Source organism: Pipra filicauda, unplaced genomic scaffold (genome assembly GCF_003945595.2).
Source record: "Pipra filicauda isolate LSUMZ 115617 unplaced genomic scaffold, ASM394559v2 scaffold267_size1258537_pilon, whole genome shotgun sequence".
Taxonomy (NCBI): domain Eukaryota; kingdom Metazoa; phylum Chordata; class Aves; order Passeriformes; family Pipridae; genus Pipra; species Pipra filicauda.
The window spans coordinates 998616-1018669 of NW_024104384.1; the positions used below are offsets into that span (position 1 = coordinate 998616).

Sequence of the window (20054 nt, forward strand, 5' to 3'; positions counted from 1 at the left end):
ATGGTAGAATAGGAAAAAAAATGCAAATATTCAGCCAGGTGAAAAAGAACAAGATACGGTTATGGCTTAGGGACACATTTTCCTCCTTAATGAGTTATTAGAATTTTTCTTAGAAATGCAGTGGCCCAGAAACTTTGTGTGAGCGTGGGCACTTGTGCCCATTCACATATGCACTGGTGAAAAGTCGTGCCAGATGTGGTGGTTCTCTCTGAGCTGTGAGCGGTGGCAGACGGGAACAGCCCACACTGCCCTCAGCACGGTGACACACTGGCAATGGGAGCACAGTGCCTTGAACAGCTGGCGGGTCACCACCCAGGCAAGGTTTGTTCTCTGCAGTGGTTGGACTGGTTTGCACTTTGCTAATGCACAGCCCAGCTGGGATCACCTTGGGCTGAGCTGAGCTGATCCGATCCACCCCCTTTAATCGCAAGGCTCACAGGGATGGTTGAAAAGTGGACTTTTCTCGCTCTCTGTGGCACAGCTGGGCCTCCTGAGGATTGAAATGTCTCAGCCTAAAAAGGACTTGGGAGCTTGACACGGGGAAGCCCTAAAAAGCCACAGTTTACAGGAAATTCAGCCAGATGACTTAACAGTCCTATTTGGCAAGAGCTCTGGCACCGTGAGTAAGAACACTGTGCTGAGAAAGGAGGTTGCACATCACACTTCCACAGGCTTTGGAGTCAGTGCCACTTCTTACATGGACAGAAGTTCTCACTTGGTGACAGCAGGCAGGACCAGGCTGTGCTGAAGCAACTCGGTGTAGATGCCCAGTGTTACATCAAGGAAACTCCACCACTTATGTCTACAAGAGTTTTACCTCTGAGCCTCTTTCTTTATTTAAAAGAATTTTAAGCTACTTGCAAGGATGTCTCTTACTGTACATTGTTACTGAAATGGGTCCCTCATCTCCATGAAAGCTCTCAGCTTATTATTTGTATTGCCCTCAGCAATACAAATTTTAAAAGAACATATTTAAACATCACTTGTACCATGGAGTTTTATAGGAACAAACTAAATATACTCAGGTCCAGTCTTAGCTTTTTGCTCTCCTTATGAAGAAGTTTCCATTCTATGACTCCTATTTGGGAAAATGCTTTATTATGGAAACTGAGAATCTCTTTTCCTTCAGTGCAATGTTCTGAATGTGTGAGGGTGAAGAGAGAAGCAGCAAAGTGGAAACGAGGAAGAGCAGAAACCATAGATACATTTCTGCCTACAAACATATTCATGATTTATTGTGCAGAGTCAGGGGCATCTTTGTATTTTGGAGTTTCAAAGCAACCTGAATTTCTTTGCAGGTTATTATGAAGATTTGCAGCTGTTGAAATCTCTACTACAAAACTGAAGAACAAAACCCACACAGCCAAGCTGTTTGGTTTTGGTTTTAATTATTATTCTTATTTGACACTCACATTACAAAATTTAGAAACCATAGACAGTTCAGGCAAACTGTTAAAACACAGTATAAATTAGGGGGGGCTTAATATATAAATTCTATACATAGGTAAGTTAGCTGGAACATGACTGACAAAAGGAGTTGATAACAATCTTACCACAACTGTATAAAAAGGCATGGGAATAGGATGGGCACTACCATCATGAATGCAGGTTAAGACATTTTCCACAACAGCTATAAAGCGTAACAATGACCATGCTATGCTCGCAGTGGTTATGTGGGGTACAGAATGCATATTTACCATTAACATTTTGCAAGATCTATGTACAGTCACAAAATCATAACAGCCACTTTCAAGTAGCTTTGCTGTTTCCTGCCTGTGCAATCAATAAAGTGTTGGTATTTGTTCTGAGCACTTCGAACAAAGCTACGTGGTTTGGGTGTTATGGATGGGTTAAAAGTTGGACTCAATGATCTTTCCAACCTAAATGATTCTACAATTTTATGATTCTAAGGTAGAGGGATTTCAATTTGACCTGAAAATGCTAATCCTAACATGAAATTGTTTAATTTAATGAAGAAGGTACAGGAAAAGCACAGTTCCTCATTGCTATCACTCACGTAAGTATATACCAGTCTTTTAATCCGTATTTATTTCCTAGCTTGATTCTTTTTCAGAACAAAAGTGATAATTTAGTTCCCATTTTTCTAAGCACAGTTGTAAAAAGGAGTTACACCAGAAGAAATGCTAAACTAAAATTTGGATAGTTTTATGGGGTAATCCTTTGAAAGCACCTGCTTCTCAGGTGACCGAGGACGTGTCATTCAACCTTTGAATTTCTCAATCTGAAAATAAGGACAGTTCTGCTTACCCATTTTTACTCTGTGCTTTTAGGTCTGTGACTAAACAGTATTATTCTAACGTTTTTCGAATAGCATGTTCCTGGAGTGTAGGTTTCAGATAGCTGATAGTCAGTGTCGCTAAAAGTGGAAAAAAACCCTTAAAATCTGATTTTTGACCTTTATAAGATGATGAACACTTGCTAAGAGTTCTGAAACCCAGAGGATAATTTATTTTCCATCTGTGTTGTGTACCAGCAAACAGTGTTTCTACAGACAGACCCCTAAGGGAAGTACTTGCCCATTTGTAAGAATCATATCTTGAAACACTTGAATTTAATAGCCCTGTGTGTGCATCTTTTGCTAAGTTTTAATAATTAGGAGGATTCTATTGGAACAATTCCTTCTGGTTCAAGGAGAGGACAGACAGTAAGTGATAACACAACTGGGGCTGCTACAGAAATACATGTGATGTCAACTGTCCAGACTACAGCCCCCATTTTCTCAACTCTGTTTGCCCATGGGCCAAACATCAACAAACCATCAAACACTTGTTTCAAAAAGACTGGAATTTTAGAAGCATAATTAAATAATGAAAGCAGGGATATAGTACTGACCAGTAACAGTTCACTGAGGAAGTCATGTTTCTCTGAAAGGTAGCTGGACTATGGAATTTTCTGTTCAGAACTCCATTAAATGGGCTTTGCACCTTTTAGAAGGAAGTTTCCTGTGCAGACATTTAATTTGTAGGACTCGAGTTCTGAACTTGAAGTCTTTCTGCATTCAAGAAAGCCTGGGAACATTGCTGCACTGCAGTATTAATCTGGGTTGGCAGCTTTAGGGCCACAGGGATGAAAACAGAGAAGGACTCCTATTCTATTATGACAGATCTGGAGTATGATTACAGAGCCTTTGTGTGGCAGAGAGCTAGAAAAATGTTCCTTTGGCATTTTGCAAGAGCTGTTTATGGAGCAAAATACCACTTCTGTGGAGGGAAAGGCACCAAGGGAAAAGGGAGCAGCCTAAGCCACTGTGAATTTACAGCACTACAGCCTGTGCCTGGCCAAAGAGCAGGGCAGGAAAACTGGGCAGGAGTTACTCATATTCAGCTTTTTTTCCTGTAGCTCAGGCTGTAGCCTGAGTTTCAGAGTCTTGCACCCATGCAGAGTGTATGAAATACCACCCATACAAGCTATTGGGTCCCCATCTACATCTTGCATAATGTAAAAATGCAGGATGTGATGCCTTTATGAGCATTAGCTTTAATGAACTTAGTGTTTTTTGAATATCTGAAAATATGCGAAATATGTAAAAATAATTGTAAAAGAAATGAATACAAAACAGATTAAACTCCAGATCAGTAACAAATTCTTCACTGTTTCATGTCCACTAAGAAACTTCTTTTAGTTCAAAATAATTTTCTTTTACTCATTCTGTTGGATGGATAAGGAAGCATAAGTCCCAGATGGACTTGCAAGAACTTTCTACCTTTCAAAAGGGACGTGTCCCAGGATCAGAAAGCTAAGAGTGCAGGCTCAGATATGACTTTGTACAGAATCATCTAATCCCCTCTGTGCCTCCATTAGCACACGTGCCACCACACAGACCCCAGGTATGTGTGTGCTGTTCCCCAGCCACACTTCAGTAATGCCCTGCACCAACTACAGAGGAGATTTTACTCAACAGGTAGTGTTAGAAAGGACAAAAGAAGACAGCTTTGGTCCACAGTTGGGCCTCTGAGCAGTAACAAAGGGGCTTTTCCCTGTTTCCTTGTCACTCCCTAATCTCATTCTGCAACTACAACAATGGAAATAATCAGTTCACAATCAAAGGGGTTTTAATTTCCAATGGAAGAATCATCTGAGATAGTATGGCTAATTTCTACCAGTCTAAAAAGAGAAAAAGGTTCTTAAAGCCAGAAAGTCAAATTCTGATCTCAGACATGAATCAATCCATTGGATCGGATTTAGTCCTTGAATTTGCTGCTGAAATTTCAACAATGTCAAAGAAAACTTCTGATAAGGCTGGATTTTCTCCCTATTAAGTGCACCTCCCATCTGAGAGTTGCACCTGGCACAGGGACTATACCAGTTGTCGATGCAGTTTAATCCCTATCGATAAGTAAAAAGTGTAGTACAGTTAATAATTGCAGGACTGCTCCAAAGCCCAACACAATCAATTGGGGTTTTTCCTCTGGCACATCGCTGTGCTTGGGATCAGTGTCATTCCATGGAGCACAGTCATTGCTAAGCCAGAGACTGTTAACTGTGTAACATTTTTACCCTGATATGCATAACAGTATCTTTTCTACTAACATGTCTTCCTGTTGATAACTCCAATTACATATTCAGTAATCTTAGCTCTGTTCTAAACTGGATTTACGGTCATGTGCAAACCAGCACTCATGTGCTTTAAGAAAAGGTGCATAAACTATTGCAATAAACCACAACAAATTAACCAAGATATCAGTAAGGGACAGGCTTGAGTGAATATCTTATCACCACTGACCACATCATAAAATATTTTCAAGCTGAGAAAAATATCCCCATGCTTAAATTGTTTCTTATTTGAAGTGCTTTAGCGTCTGTCCATACTTTGTTAAAGTGAAACCTCAGCAGTTTGCTTCCGGATCTGCACGTTCCCTATCCACATGGGGAGCTTCCAGAGATGTACAACAGGACTGTATTCACTGCCTAACAGAGGGACTGACGATAGGCTAAGCTCAGGATACTCTGGTGCACAGGATTCTTGTGCAATTTACTCATTTTGAGTTTTGCCCTGAAAATTCAGTCCATCCACCTCTCGTGTGGTAATGGGATTGATGCTGATGTGAAACTGAGGGCAAGATTGTATGATTTGAGTGTCTTTTGAAAGGCATTGAGCAAGTTCATCTACTGACTTCAACACAAGCTGAAGGCACACAATTCCCTCATTGCTTCCCGCTGGGCTTATGTCGAGCCCTGTGTTGCAGAATGGCACACTCAAGAAATGGAAAAATGGGACTTTTGCTGCCATTCTGATTACATTGGAGGAGATGCAGAAGTGATTTCATGTATTTGGGTCTTTTAAAGTACTGCTGTATACCAGAAGCTAAGTTAATGCTTCTGGAAGACTGTACATATTCACATCTTTCTAGCTTAGGGGTTTGATACCAACACTGCAGACCTGCAGGTCTAGTTTTGCTCCGTTCTCTGTGTAGCATTAGTTCAAGCAGCTGTCAGGGAGGTGAATCCTCTCAAAAAAGTGGAATTAGAAAGCCATGACATTACTACTAGTAACTTGTCTAGATATTAGTCTAATGAGTACATGCCTTACAGGGGCTTAGTGCTTGGATACCTCTATAGCAAGAAAAATTAATTACTGCACATGGGGTTTTTTTCCTCATTTTCATGTAATACTAATACATTTTTGGAAGAAATCTATTCCCCAAATTGTCATGCTTTGTTTTCAGTCAGTTGTACTCGTGCTTCCTGAGCCCTGCTGGTGAAGCAAGGCTGTAACCACTGTCCTGCCAGGAGCTGGACACCCTGGCTAGGCCAAACATGAACTACAAATGCAACCGACAGCTGTAACTTAAGGCTTACATTGTTTCTATTTACATCCAATAGGATTTCGGCTACAAAATTCTGTGAAGACAACCTGTGATTCCTTAACTCCATTTTTTAAAAGCACTGTCTTCTCATTGTAAGTTGTTCTGCACTCTCATCTCCAAGTCATTCTGCAAAGAGCAGTGAGTGTCTCTACACATTAATCTGCCATGCACCTCTATAAAGCAAGTCTGAGTACTCCCCAAGAGATGAGGATGTTTAGCACCTCTGAAGAAGACCTTTTAAATGTGTGACTACATAAAGGCTTAAGGATATTTAGTGCTTTTGACAGTCCCACTAAGCCCTTAATACCCACCCAAATCTGACCTTTATGCTTCCATTTTAAGCACCGAGGTTCGAAAGTTTTGGACTATGAAAGTGGTTTAGTGATAAACTTGAGGACATCTAATGTAACTTGTACTTACAAAATCGACTGAATTCCTGGAAGGTTCCCCAAAATATAAAGTATTATGATGAGAAATCACATTTTAATTATCTTCAGGGTTTTATAATCTCAGCTGTACCAGACTCTACTGGCTCATTAGAAAAGGAGTGAGGATTTCAATTTTAAGAAGCAGGTTTTAAGAAAAGGCCCATCCACCTACATTGCATCTCAGATCAATAAAAATCCTACATTTCCACTATGAAGTCACACTGTGCCTGTTAAAAAGATGCAGATAGCAAGAAAAAATGACAATTTAGCAAACACATTTAAGCATTAGCATTCTTGTAAATATGTTTATGGTTATTGCTCTGGATTTGTCTGGAATTTAACAGGCTTTTAATGGCTTCATTTTGGAAATGGTTCTGCCTGAAGGAAAGGCTATGTGTGTATGTTCCTCTGTATTGCTCTCAGCTCATGTACAAAAATTGACAAACAGCATATTGACAGTATCAGCAGAATAGTCATCATTCCCTGGCTGAAATGATGTTGTACCATCCTTACACTTAGTTCTTCCATACAAAGCTTGAATAAACACATCAAAGTTTTACATCCCCCCTGCTTGAATTCATGCACTGATGGACCTGTAGGAAAGGGAGACTCAAAGTTCTGCTTCGAGCCCCTGTGTAAGCAAATCTAGAAGCACCTGCTCAGCTGAGCCAGGGCAGGAGCAGAACATTCCACATGGCCATGATCCAGACTGGCCAGGTTTCCACAGGTCACAACCCAACATCAGAACTGCACTGCAGGCACAACAGACCTGCAGTGTATCACACAGAGCGTGTCTCAGCCTGCTGCCCTCAAACACCAGCTCACCAATGTTCACAGGTCAACAGCTCACTCAGGCGTGGATAACTTGGAGGCCTGGCAGAGGGCAGGAACAGTTCCAGTTTCCTGGCTAAATGCATAGGCCAACACAGCCAGGTTTTGTGATTAGCCTAATTTTTCAAAACACTACAGCCACTTGGAATCACTCTGTACCGAAATAAAACTATTACTGATCTCAAACAAAGGGTTACAACCTTTTGTTGTAGGCAGAGAAAGACTGGAACATCTGAAAAGGCCAGCATCAAGTCAGTAATAAAAATGAAAAGTTCAATATCCTGTGCCATTTAGCTTTCATTTAAGCTTTTTGAGGTCTTTTCTGGGGCAGCTAGAAACATTCCTTCCACACACAAACAATTAGTCTATTGTTAGGGCTTAGTTTTCAATCTAATATAGTACATTATAATTTAATATATCTGTTACAGTAGCACCTTGATTATTGTACAACTTTAAAGACCAGACATAGTCGCTATTTCATATTATCTATAAGGTAATGGTGAATGTGGTTTAGATCCTAAAAGTAAAAAAGACAAAAATGGTTATCTGCTCATGAATAGTGCATTCATTCTAGTCTGAAACCCTTTCTCCTTTTAAAGTGTTCCCAAATTCAAAGCAATTACCCCCACCTCCCATCCTCCTGGCATCCTGTTGGAAAAGAAACAGTACTGTGTTAATTGGAACCTGATAGAAATGGTAATGAAGGTTTGGTTGGGTTTTTTTTTTTGAGTGTGATAAAACCCTCTAAAAGATGCAACTCGGCATCAGTGAATTTAGGGAATACACTATGTACATTAAATAGAGGTAAGTTGAGTCCAGAGTCATTTTCTTCTTCATTCGACTTCAGAAGTGGTGGGGGGGTGTCTTTAAGCAGCACCATCTGCACTCTGTGCCCTCCTCAGACCAGCCAAGATTCACAGTAAGAAAAGCAACAACAGCCATGGGAAGAATAACTGAGCAACAGTCACACTTGAGATTGTTCTCTGCAAAACTCCGTGGGGTCTGCGGGACTGTCCCCTGCTGACGTGGCCTATTTGTGACATACATGTATCCATAGGAGTGATGTCAGCCTTCATCCCTGCAGCAGTCAGTGCTTTGTTCAACAAGGCTGGGGGACTGCAATTGCAAGGTGAAGTTCTTCTTTCTTCGTTCAGCAATTAACCAGATTGCTGCTGTGTCTGTCTTTTGATTTAATTTTACAAGCCTCAGAGGGTTTAAAGAGCCGCTGCCTGAAGCACCTGCTTCTGAAATACTCGTGTGTATTTTTGCTTTCCTTTTTTACACTTTTCCATTCTCTGCTGCAGTTCCATGATGCTCCGTGCTCCTGGTTTTCCTGCGTTTTCCCTCAGAGGCAAAATTACAGTGATCCTGACGCAGTTTGGGCACAGCCACAAATAGTCTGTTTGTCCTTCCTCTCCGTGTCTCATAGCTAGAAAAGCATCATTGTGCACACAGTCCCGTTGATTTCAGTGGATGAATCCAGTTCATCCATCGTGTTAGGCAGTCAAAAAAAACCCAACGAAAAACTCAAACAAAAGAAATTGTCTAAATCCCAAACAGGCATCTTTGGAATCAGTAGTGCAAAATGTTTGCGGATTTCTTTTCCTTGACCTACTGCAATAATCTCTTAATCTTCAAGTCTTTCCTAAAATAGTGGATCTGTAAATTTAAAACATAAGGAAATGAACAAAAAAGGCAAATGTAAAGTGTTTTGTTGTTTTTTGTTTTGTTTTTTTTTTTTTTTTAAATCACTCTCTTCAGATTCTCACTTATATCAAACCATTATACATCTCTTATAAAAGCTGTAAATTGTTGGAAGATCCAGTTAACCTGGGGTATTCCTCATCTACACCAGGCTTTTGCATGGGTACAGCAAGCAGAGGGTATTCTTTAAATGGAGGATAATTTGAGATTACAATGAGCTTTTATCAGGGCAGCCTCAGCTCTGCAGATTAGTTTTAAATGGAAGAAAGGTCCCTCAAAGGTCACAGTTTAAATGCCTTCACTTCACAAGCTTTGGCTATCAGTGCAGCACTTTAGAAATGAGCTGATAAAATGAGAGGTTACCTTAAGGATTTCCACCTGTCTTTTTCTGTCTGGTTTTCCGGACTTTCACTTTCATAGGAAGCCAGATACAAACCTGGAAAAGGTAAATATGTGTTATTCCAACAACATCAGTAAGTCCCCCCATTTCTCTGCATTCTTGTGTGTCCTACATTGTACCACACAGCAACAGAAACTTTAAAACTTTATGGTCCATCAGGTGGCCGGTAATGAGTAGGACTGATGTTTAGCTCACATGTCTACCTTGGAAAGCTGTAAGGTTAATTTTCATGGAACAGTAAAGGAGTCCAGAGTTAAAATATGTTAGCGTGACCTCCTTTTAACAATATTAAGTAGCTGAATGGTCTCTGGTTTTCCATATAGAGGTCTGGGCCTATTTCCTTCATCACAGCACTGCTACCAAAGAGTTACACAAACACTAAAAAAGACAGACAGAGCTGACAGCTAAACACATAAGTTTTTAAAAATTAAGGATAGTCTCATCATTTAACACAATTTTATCTTCCTCAATCTTTTTAAAGCTTATGGGAACATGGTATCTTAAATGGATACACAACACCCTTGAGGTAAGAGTGAGTTCCAGAAACCAGAGAAAGAATGCAGTGGAAGAAAATAAATGTCTTTTTTTTTTTTTTTCCTGCAAATTTTTACGCTGTAGGATGCATTTTATGACACCAAAATGTGTCTAGACTGTAAAGTTTCCCCTGCACAAGCTGGCAGTGCATTAATATCTCACTGTCTTCACAGAATCATGGGCTGTGATTTGTGTTCACACACATTTCCTCATTTGACTGTTTCATGATGCTTTATTCTTTAATGCTGGAACCATCTCACTACTGAGGTCTGTGCTACAAATCAAATGCCTTTTAATACTCCAGTGCTGGCCCACGGTTCCAGCACGCTGTGACACGCACAGTGCAGCTGCAGTTCACATGCCACTGCAGCATCTCTCTCATATATCCTCCCACCTTTTACTGAGGGCAGGTCTTTCTACTCTGCACTTCCCCTGGGTAAGGGGGAAGGCCTCCTGTGGCTTCTGCAAAGGGCATCTCATGAAAGGAGTATGACTAGGAGGAATAGCATGAGACAGAAAATCTGCAAACAATTAGTGGGTTGAGGTCACCCTTTTTCAGTCCAGTAGCCTGAAAACTGTACTTTTACCCCTGACTTTCCTTTTCTGTCCCTATTGAGCCCAAAGCCAGAACAAATGCCTCCATCCTATCTCCTCTTGGTAACACATGACTTTAATCACATTAATTATTCTGTTCCGGCAATTATTCTATTTTGGCAGTCATTCTTCTTAGGGTTTAGGCAGGATTTTAGAAGCGGTATTTTGTGTTCTGAAGTAGTCTGTGAAATAAGAGCTGTCTGGTCTGGTTACCTTGGATTAGCACAGAAAACTGCCTATAGAATCAAGAAAAAATAAACCCAACACCAGTTTAGCTTAGGGGAAGGTGTCTATAGAGAATTTGCATGACAATGTACTGAGAGGCAGCTAACAATAGGAAATGACACAGTCTGACATGCTGGATACCAAACTGAAGAGGACAGATGAGTACAAAAAGACAATCAGAGAAATATTTTCAGGGCTTTCATAGCTACAGCTTAAATTAATTACTAGAAAAGGTTTTCTTAAAAATTCTTTTCCGTGGATAACGTGTTTCTTTGTTGGAGAGGAGGAGGTCAGCTGGACACTGTCGCCCTGGGCTGTGTGTACTGAAGAGATGACAGAGCTGGCTTGTGGAAGAGATTAGCTCTGGCTCCATCAATCACAGAATGAGTGGCTAAGGGACAGCTGACATTCACAGCAGTCCATGACGTGCTTGTGTGGCCTCTTTTTGTGACTGCAAAAATAGGGCCACAATGGCAACTTCCCAGACAGAGCCTCATAGAGAGGCTACAGACAAGAGAAAAGCGGCAGCTTTGTGTGCTAGAAGGTTGTATTTGCAAAAACCCATGGATAGACTGGGGATGAACAAGCTGTGTGACAGGAAAGCTAGGAAAGAACTGGGACTGGTCAGTGAGAGAGGACACCAAAGCATGGATCAGGGTGTTAATTAGTAGTGACAAAGAGACACATTTCTAATGATTAGAGATTGTATAGTCTTACCATCTTCAGTAAAAATGGGAGCAGTATGCAAGTAGTGGATGATGTTAGGGTCTTGCTCAAAAGGACATTCCACTTGCTTCCATGTTATAAATTCTCCTACTTGCTTAGCCAGTTCCAGAAATTTCTGTAAACATGAAATCATTCCACTCAGATTATCTCTGCCCTCAGTTTGTTGGTCTGCACTGAAAATTGCAGGCAAACTGTCTCAGTGCTATCAGAATGGAATAGGTAAAAACATTGTTCAGATCTTACTTCAAAGTTGACGTGTCCATTTGGAAGGCGATTAGCACATCCTTCATTCAAAAAATAAATGTCTTTGATCAATAGGCTGAAGAAGGGGATCACAATCTGCGAAGAGAAATGACATAACTATTATCTTTCCAGTTCAGTATTTTCTCTGCATGAAAGAACAACTCAATTGGGAGAGAGGAGAATAAAGAAATATTAACTTTTCAGTGTGCTATGCACTTAAAAAGCAGCACAATAACAGGCAGGCAAAAGGGCAGCAGTGTATAGAGAGACCTTCAGCCGTCAGGAGAATGTATGCTGAGATGAAAGTGAATGAACACAATGTTCACTGAGCACAATAACATGACTAAGAAAATGCTAATAATCCAGTTTATTATCAACAGCATCAGTGCCTGATGACAAGATCAGACAGCAAAGAGCAAAATAACATTTCACAACTCTTCTCTTTTCTGTTGTGTCTTTGTAAGCAAAGATGCTGAATGCACAAACCATCAATTTAAAGACAGCTGGGAATCAAAGAATCAGTATGTCCCTGAGAGGAAAGGCAGAATAAAATTTCATGACCAAGGACTTGTCTACAGTTAATGGGAAGCTGTTTCATGTTCAACAGCTCCATGCATGGCTACCTCTCGAGGCATGTAATTTCCTTCCTGGTGCCTGATTAGTACAACCTGCTTCTCCAAATTAACCCACAGACAGTAGGATTGAAAATATTAAGCCGGTTGACAGGAAACTGCCAACAGTAGCCAGAGAGACCATTGTAGTGCTCAAAATTAGCCCTGGCCATCATCCAGGGCAGAGTGGCATATGCAGTGATCCAAGCCTTCCCCCCCCTAACCAACCAGAGGTGGGTCATAATTTGCTATAAAAGAAGTCTTGAAATTAATGGAATTTCAACAGGGATAAATTTGATGCCAGATGTTGTACAGCAGAACACAGTAACAATGCTCCTTAAGTGAATCCCCAGCATTCCAGCAGAGATCCAGAGCGAAGCAGAGTCGCTCCAGGTCCTCTTGTGAGACAACTCAAAGAAAAAAGAAAGGTAAGACAAAGGGCCAGTCCATGACAAGGCTGACTCCCAGGGCTCTGGGGTTTGATAGTCAAATCTCAGTCTCCCCACCTCTCCAGCAGTGACACGCAACAGAAAAAGGCTGCTTGGAGGGTTTGAGCTGTAAGGTCAGCAGCCTCTGAGAGCATTTTCCTGTGGCAGCAACACCTGCCTTTTAAGCCACCAAGTATAAACTTAATCACCATGAACATGAAGGAAAGCACAGTGCATGGCAGAGTGTCCAAATGCTTCCACTGGCCTACTTGTATATTAACTGAACTGTAGCTTGTTATCAGCACCAAAGCTAAAGTGCCTTCATGGCAAATAAGACCAGCCAAGGCAGCAATCCTTTAGTTAAGTATTTAATGTTGCACTGTTATTCCATCTCATGCTGTACATCAGCTGTAATGGGGTATGAAATGGACCTAGAACAGGATTGGCAGCTGTTATTTTCCAGTTTACAGCCTTCACGTTGCTAGGAGTGCAAACAAGTCACAGACATGAAAACACTCACTGAGGCAAGGAGTCCACAAGCCACTACCAACATGTACCGTGAAAATGGAAGCCAACTTCTGTTCCAGCTAAAATACCACATCCAGTAAACAGCTAAAGATCTGCATCTCTGCTGGCTTTTTTATGGGACAGATAAACTCTGTAATGCCACTGCAGTACCCATAAAAAAGCCTGGACTGACACTCCAAGAACCATTGGCATTATCCTGATAAAATTCAGAATGAAAACAAAGAACATCCTATCCCCCTATCAGGGTCAGGTGGAACAATTTCTAAGCAAACTGAGCTAAGTGTGTTTCAAGACTCATTTTCACAATATTCAAACTAGATCAACAAACCTGCAGTAAACAATATAATTCAGTCTGTGATTTATTTTTTACCAAAAATGATGATGACCACTGTAACCACTGTGGATAGATAGAGAGCTGGAGCCAGACACTGATCCACAGCTAGAAATGACTGCCAAGTTCTGTCTACATATTTTTTTTGCAGGCAGATGCGAGCTTGTCCTGCCCTGCTCCACACTGCCTGGGAGCAAGGTCACCACCATTAGTGGTACTGAACAGGAGTGAAAAGCCTTGCTGAGAGGGAAGGTACATGAATGTGGGCTTAATGCCATGCTAATACAGCTACAAAGCCACGAGTCAGCTGAGAACATGGCAGAGCTCGTTCTCATCTGCATCCAAAAGGTGCCAAAGGCATACTCGAGGATACCAGTTCTTTACACATTTTCATGGGATTTCTGTCTTTGGGTCGCCATTTGTTTCCCCAATAAAAATGTATTATCCAGTATGTTTTGCTTTCCAAATTTATGTAGGAAACCCAACAAAAGTGGTTTGGCTTCAATCCAGGCACTTTACTAGCATAAAATCTGGGTTAGTGCCAGAAACTCATATTTCTCTCTGTTTTGATTCCCCCCCCCGTGTCATCTAACCCACCCACATGATGAAGCACAACTGCCTCCTGCAGAAAGAAGGAAGTTAATGAGATCCAACATGTTCTTCCTCCACAGCATCAGACAGCAACAACACATGGCACTGCACTGTACATACTCCCAACATTTCAAAGCCAGGGACAAGTCATTAGCACAGTGCAGGGTTTCCCTGTGGAATGACTTAATTTTGGAGGTGTCACAGGTTGTTTGACTGCATAGACAAAACCAGACTTAGTTACTAATGAGTAACACCCCTCTGCAAGCACAGTTCAGTTTGAAGATAAAAATTTTCTTCAGAGTGAGCTTTGCTATGTGTTTGCCAAGAAGCAACATAACATTTTCTTTCAAAAAAAGCGATCGTGTTCTTTCAATTTTCTTCAAGTTCATTAAAACAAATAAGTCTTGCTTATAAAAAGAAACAATATTCCTTAATCCTACAGCAAGCATTACATGATCTGCTTTATCTGACACTGTAAAATACTGTTTGAATAGCTACCAAATCATATCCTGGAGCATTTTCTTGAACTAATGTTCAGAAAACAGAATATGGCTTTTTCTGATGTAAAGTAGATTCCTTTTGATCTAATAACCTCTCTGCCCTCAGTATTAACCAGCTAGGGGTAGAGATATGACAGAGATTGCTGACTTCACAGGAAATTAAGTCAAACTCTAAAGAATTGGTTTGAATATCTATCATGGTCACAGAAGAACTAAACTGCAAATGCACCTCAGACTGACAGATCCTCACTGCAGTGCGTGAGAGTTAAAAGAATTTCTTTGCCAGTCCCAAACACCCAAAGCCATCATCCCTCCTTTGCACAGAGAAGTGCTTTTCAGAACAACTCAGTGTACTCCCATTGCAGCTGAGTCAGCCTGCCACCAGATGCTGATCTCATTTCACTGTAAATGCTGGGACATTCCATTAGCTTCAGCAGATTTACATCAAATTTACAAGGGTGTGAGATTAGCATCTGGTCTGGCTCCTCTAGTGAATGAATACTAAATTCCATATTATTCTTGTTCCTGCAGTATCTACTTTACCTTTGCCATGCCCTGTGCAGAGATTACCCATTTCTGACTATGGGCAATTGTAGTGTTAAATACAAACCCTCTTCCATAAAACAAAAAAAATAGAGAATTGAATGGAGAAATAAGAAAATTAACAAGAAACACACTGGGGCACAAAACAGGAGGATCCTGCACTCCAACATCTTGTCAGTCTGATTTTTGCAGCATCAGTGACATGTCAGAAAGCTCCGTATCTGCCCTGAACACTTGATGAAACACTTCAATTCTTGCTCACTGAGACGGCAGCAACGACCAAATGAAATGAAAATTCACAAGGACAGAATATCACTCCAAATTTGCTGCAATGGATTCAGACTAGACTCCTTTGCAGTGCTTGTGGTAAGTCACCTTTCCCTAATGTAACTGGAGAACCACCTCATCTCCAGTGCTGTGCCCTCTCTCTCCATCTCACATCACACTCTGCACAATAGGGGCTTGTCTGCCAGAGCCTCAGAGCACGGTTGTACCAAAGCACAGTTCCACCTGGACCTGCCAGGCTGATGCTCCATACCAAAATGAAAGTCATTTTTAGGCTGGAATACCTGTTCCATCAGGTTTATCAACCTAAACAATGTGAATTTCCCAGGGATATAGAGATGTTTGCAACAACATCCTCCACGCTGTGTGTCCTGCCCTCTCTAGCCCCCCAGTGTCTGAGAGCAAGTCCACAAAGCCCTTGGACCCACTTCAGACTCTTTCAGCCACAGATTTACATTTCCAGTTGCATTCAGCAGCGCACAAGCCTCGCACTGGTGACCCATGGAAGGGAGGAGAACATCTGCATCAAGCCTTTGAGCCACTGGCTCCCAGCAGCAATGCACTGCACCTCTGTGGAGATGGATGAGATGTGGTCACACCCACCTTCTCCCTGTTGCTGTGTGCCGTCAGGGACCTGTGGGCAGCCCCCCGCAGCGCTGTTCGGTAGTTGTAGAAGTTACCAGTGGGGTCCATCTGGTGCTGGATGCACAAAAGAAGACACTGTTGGTTAGAAGGCAACCCGGGTCCTCCAAAAACAACTTTACACTCAGTTGTAGCAAACCCTGAGCAGAGCTTAGCCTACATCTTGAAAAGGTACGTCTTCAGAATCCACACACCCGCAGAACTCCACGCACCAAAGACACAGTGAGAGGTTACAGCCCATGGCTGTTCACACCTTTGATTTTTTTACTAACAGCTTACTGAGCTTTTATGTGAAAGAATAAGGACTACACACTTTATATCTGCCAAAGAATCTTCAATACAAAAAAACCAACCTTGGGCCATTGTTCACTCAACATCCAAGGTACAGACTCGGAACTTTACATTCAGCATCAATGGAAGCACTATGGCATATACGCTCATATTTTTATTTTTTTTATTTCTCCTATTTATTTGAGTGTCTGAATCCCCTCTACATATCAGCAGCTTCACACCTTCCTCACTGCACCTGGGAAATTTCAGCTTAGAATCTGGCCCTCTGCCTGTCAAACGTGTCTGCAAACATCTCATACCTGGCTAATAATGTGAAAATTCCCAAACAAAAAAATCCAGAATATAATTCAAGCAGTACATCAGCACCTTTCTTTAATTTTTCTTTTCTTTACCTCGAGAATGAAAAATTTGGCTGTTTTCACTTTTGACCAAGTCTTCTTTAGCCTGGAAACTGGGCTCATGTTCATTCCAGCTATGAGAGAGAAAAAAAGAGAACCATGGATAAGAATTGGGCTTCCTTTTTCATCTGTGACAGCTGATGGAGAGACCTGGTTAGAAGCTGTACTTACAAATGATTGCCATCAGTGAATTAAAATTCCCTATGTTAAAGCACTCTCGGGCAACATCAATGAAGAATTCAATGACTTGTGCTCGCTGTTTCTTTTTTGCAGGCTGTAAATTAAAATAAATGAATATCTGTAATAAGCAGAGGCAGAACTGGAGGTCATCCTAGGCATTTGTACCATGTACAGCATGGTTCCATGCACAGTTTGGACCATCTGCTATTAGTCACTGTCCCTAATTCCGTTCCAGCAATCCAGTGGATGCTGGTGACTGGCAGCCTCCAAAATCAAAGCTCTCATGGCAGTGACACAGAAGAAACCCACAGCAATCCCCAGGCTGGCCTCAGTGACTGTTCAGTGCTGGAACAGGCAGCCCAAGCAGGGCCTCAGCTCCCTGCTGGCCTCTCTCCAGTCACTGGGCACATCAGCACAGACTTTCCTAAGGGCAGGATTTCACACCCATATAACAGCAGCATCCTTGTCCCAGAAAGAGTTTGTTTCACTGCATTAATCCCTTTCCCCTCTTCTGTCCCTTCCAGCAATACAGCCAGGCCAAACGGTAGTGTGCATTTTAAATACACATTTTAATTGGACTGGAATCACCCTCCCTTTCCCAAAGATGATCTTCAAGTGGTAATTCTTATGTGTCATGGGCTATCCAGGCTCTTTAAACTATCATTATTCATCCCTTCCACACCCTTTTCAAAGGGGAAACCATTAATTGCATTTTGACGGGGCCAAATTTAACAAACTAAAACCATGACCAAGTTAAGAAACAACAGTCACAGCTACAGTAGTGGGCAATGGGACAAAGAGCCATGCAGTGGGAATTTACACACACAACAGAGCCTTAGGATGACAGGTAACAAATACGGCTCCACCAGAATCTTTTCTGGCAGAAATCTCACAGGATAATTCGAGGCATTTTTTCCTCTCTTTTTCCCTGCAGGGTTCATTATTCCACACTGTGCTCCTACTACATCAAGAGAACAGTGCATCCCTCATGTGCTGCCGGCTCTGCTTTGCAATACATTTGTCATTTATCAGGTCGCTTCTGCAAGTGCAGTATCACTAAAACTTCCCATCAGATGCTTTGCTGGGTCATAAGAAGTAAATCCCCAGGTTTGCTTATTAATGTAAGATCTCAGAGTGGTACCTCAGGCGTGTGGTAAAACATGTCACATACTTTTGACTTACCATGCAAATTTCTGTTGCTACGAGATAGCAGAGTCTGTTGAACCATTTCACATAGGCCTCAAGGTTACTCGTCTTCTTCTGTTCACTGAAACAAGTCTGGGGGGGGGAAAAAAAGCACAGAAAGATCTAACTGTGTTCCAGGTAGCTGGCTGATCACTAAGATAAATGCTGCACAAAGGTGATGATGACTGGCCACATCTCTCTCATGCACGTGGAAGACTGTGCACTGAGGGCCCCTTTTAAAAGTCCCTGGGTGGGTGGGTGGCAGAGGGGGGTCCAGCTGAGTGTGTCACACTGCTGGTGTTTTCTGTACCATTCACACTGGGGTACAGAAAACAGCCCGTTTTGCCTGCAGCAAGTGTTCACTGACACTGGCTGCACTGACCCTTGCTCACTGGGATATGAACAGCTGGGGCATTGTAGGCTTCTGACAGCAACAAGAATATGCAGACAAAATAAGACAGACACAGCCTTCCACAGCACGCCCAGTCTGTGGCCTCGATTCTGGGACTCCCTTCAGTAAATGCAATCACTCACAGCCCTTTTCTGGAGGGAAGAGACCGGAATTTAGTGAAGTGTACAAGAGATAAGCAAGAGAAAATACAGTTCTAGTTGGTTCTTTATGAAAAAACACCAAACTATTTCCCTGATTGAGTTTTCAGGAAAACAGGCTCTTAGTGACCAGCTCTGCCGTGATGGCTGCGCTTGAACGGGTCACTTACATGCCAGAGACACTTCAGTGATAAGAGCCATTACAGGAAGCACATTTTTCACTTACTTATATACAACTGAACATAAATTCCCATAACTGATACAGGCTGTGGGAGCAGATACTTGGCTGAACTCTTCCAGTTCCTTTGTCATCAACAGATAATTTGACTTCAGAGGAGTGATAGGGCAGCTCGCACAGCCTGAAGATGTTGCTTGGGATTATAAGAATTCAAGTCCTTTTCCCAGCCCTAAGTTGTTAGACAGTCCATGTAGGACACACAGCTCTCTGGAGTTCACGAGATTTGTTTGAACATTCATTAACATCCACTAGAGGGTACCAGAGAATACTGATTTTTTTTGTTTTATTAGGATGATCATTTCCCAGCACTACTATAAACACGTGTCATTAAGAAGAAAATCAAAATGCATAAGCACAGATCCATTAATGTCAATGGGATCACTCATATTATGTCAGGCAAACAAATGACTAAGAACCCCTTCAGTAATGAGGCTTAATTGGATTCCCAAGGTAATTCCAAGTAAAAAAATATTCACCTGTGATTCTGTATACAGGCGTGTTTAGAAACAGAACTCACAGTACCATGCTATGGAGGAGCAGAGCTTAACAAAGCTGGAATTCTGAGGCACTTTATGAATACACTACATATACAGTAACAGTGTATTTTAAAAGCATCTCAAAAGTAAATGTCAGCAAGCAGAATGCAAATACCAGAAAACCCAAAGGAAACCCAAATCAGCCCCAGTCTACGCACAGCAGCTGCTTTTCACAAGCTCTGTTTCTTGTTCCCTGTTACAGCAAAAAATACACAAAACCCCATTTTTGTTCCAAATATGGTATTTCCATCTCAGCACTGTTGTCCTGTGCCAGGGCGTAAGGACCACAGATAATAACACAAAACTTGTGAAAAATGTGCAGCAGTTAAAGTTGAGACAGACTGCTTTTTAAAGGTTAAGCTTTATAAATGGCAGCAATATTTAGCACCTCCCAAGCATCTTCCATCTGCAACTCAGAATGCTTGATAAACATTCATAAGTGAACCCTTTTGAAACCCTCGCACAAGAAAGATGTTTAATATGATCTTCAGCTGGAGGGAATTCAGACCTGAGCCAACTCCCTGTGCTCAACAGGGGTGTTCTTCACAGGTCAGGGAAAATGTGACTCCATGTAGAGGGTTTGTGCTGCCACACAGGGCAAAGGAGCTGGGGAAGGGTCTGGAGCACAAATCTGATGAGGAGTGGCTGAGGGAGCTGAGGGGGGCTCAGCCTGGAGAAAAGGAGGCTCAGGGGGGACCTTCTTGC

The 20054-nt window shown here is 41.8% G+C and overlaps 1 protein-coding gene across 3 annotated transcripts in view; it reads right to left on the reverse strand.

Annotated features, from left to right (window-relative positions):
- Positions 1-5982: 5982 nt before the first annotated feature.
- RASGEF1C (RasGEF domain family member 1C) overlaps positions 5983-20054 on the reverse strand; it is a 67777-nt gene continuing 53705 nt past the window's right edge. For all 3 annotated transcript variants that reach the window (XM_027724053.2, XM_039382386.1, XM_039382385.1), the window contains 8 exons: positions 18024-18119; positions 16833-16935; positions 16656-16735; positions 15934-16029; positions 11514-11609; positions 11262-11385; positions 9155-9227; positions 5983-8746 (listed from right to left, as the gene is read on the reverse strand). In XM_027724053.2, coding sequence (XP_027579854.1) covers positions 8722-8746; positions 9155-9227; positions 11262-11385; positions 11514-11609; positions 15934-16029; positions 16656-16735; positions 16833-16935; positions 18024-18119 — 693 coding nt within the window. In that variant the 3' untranslated portion in view covers positions 5983-8721. The remainder of the gene's footprint in view (positions 8747-9154; positions 9228-11261; positions 11386-11513; positions 11610-15933; positions 16030-16655; positions 16736-16832; positions 16936-18023; positions 18120-20054) is intronic.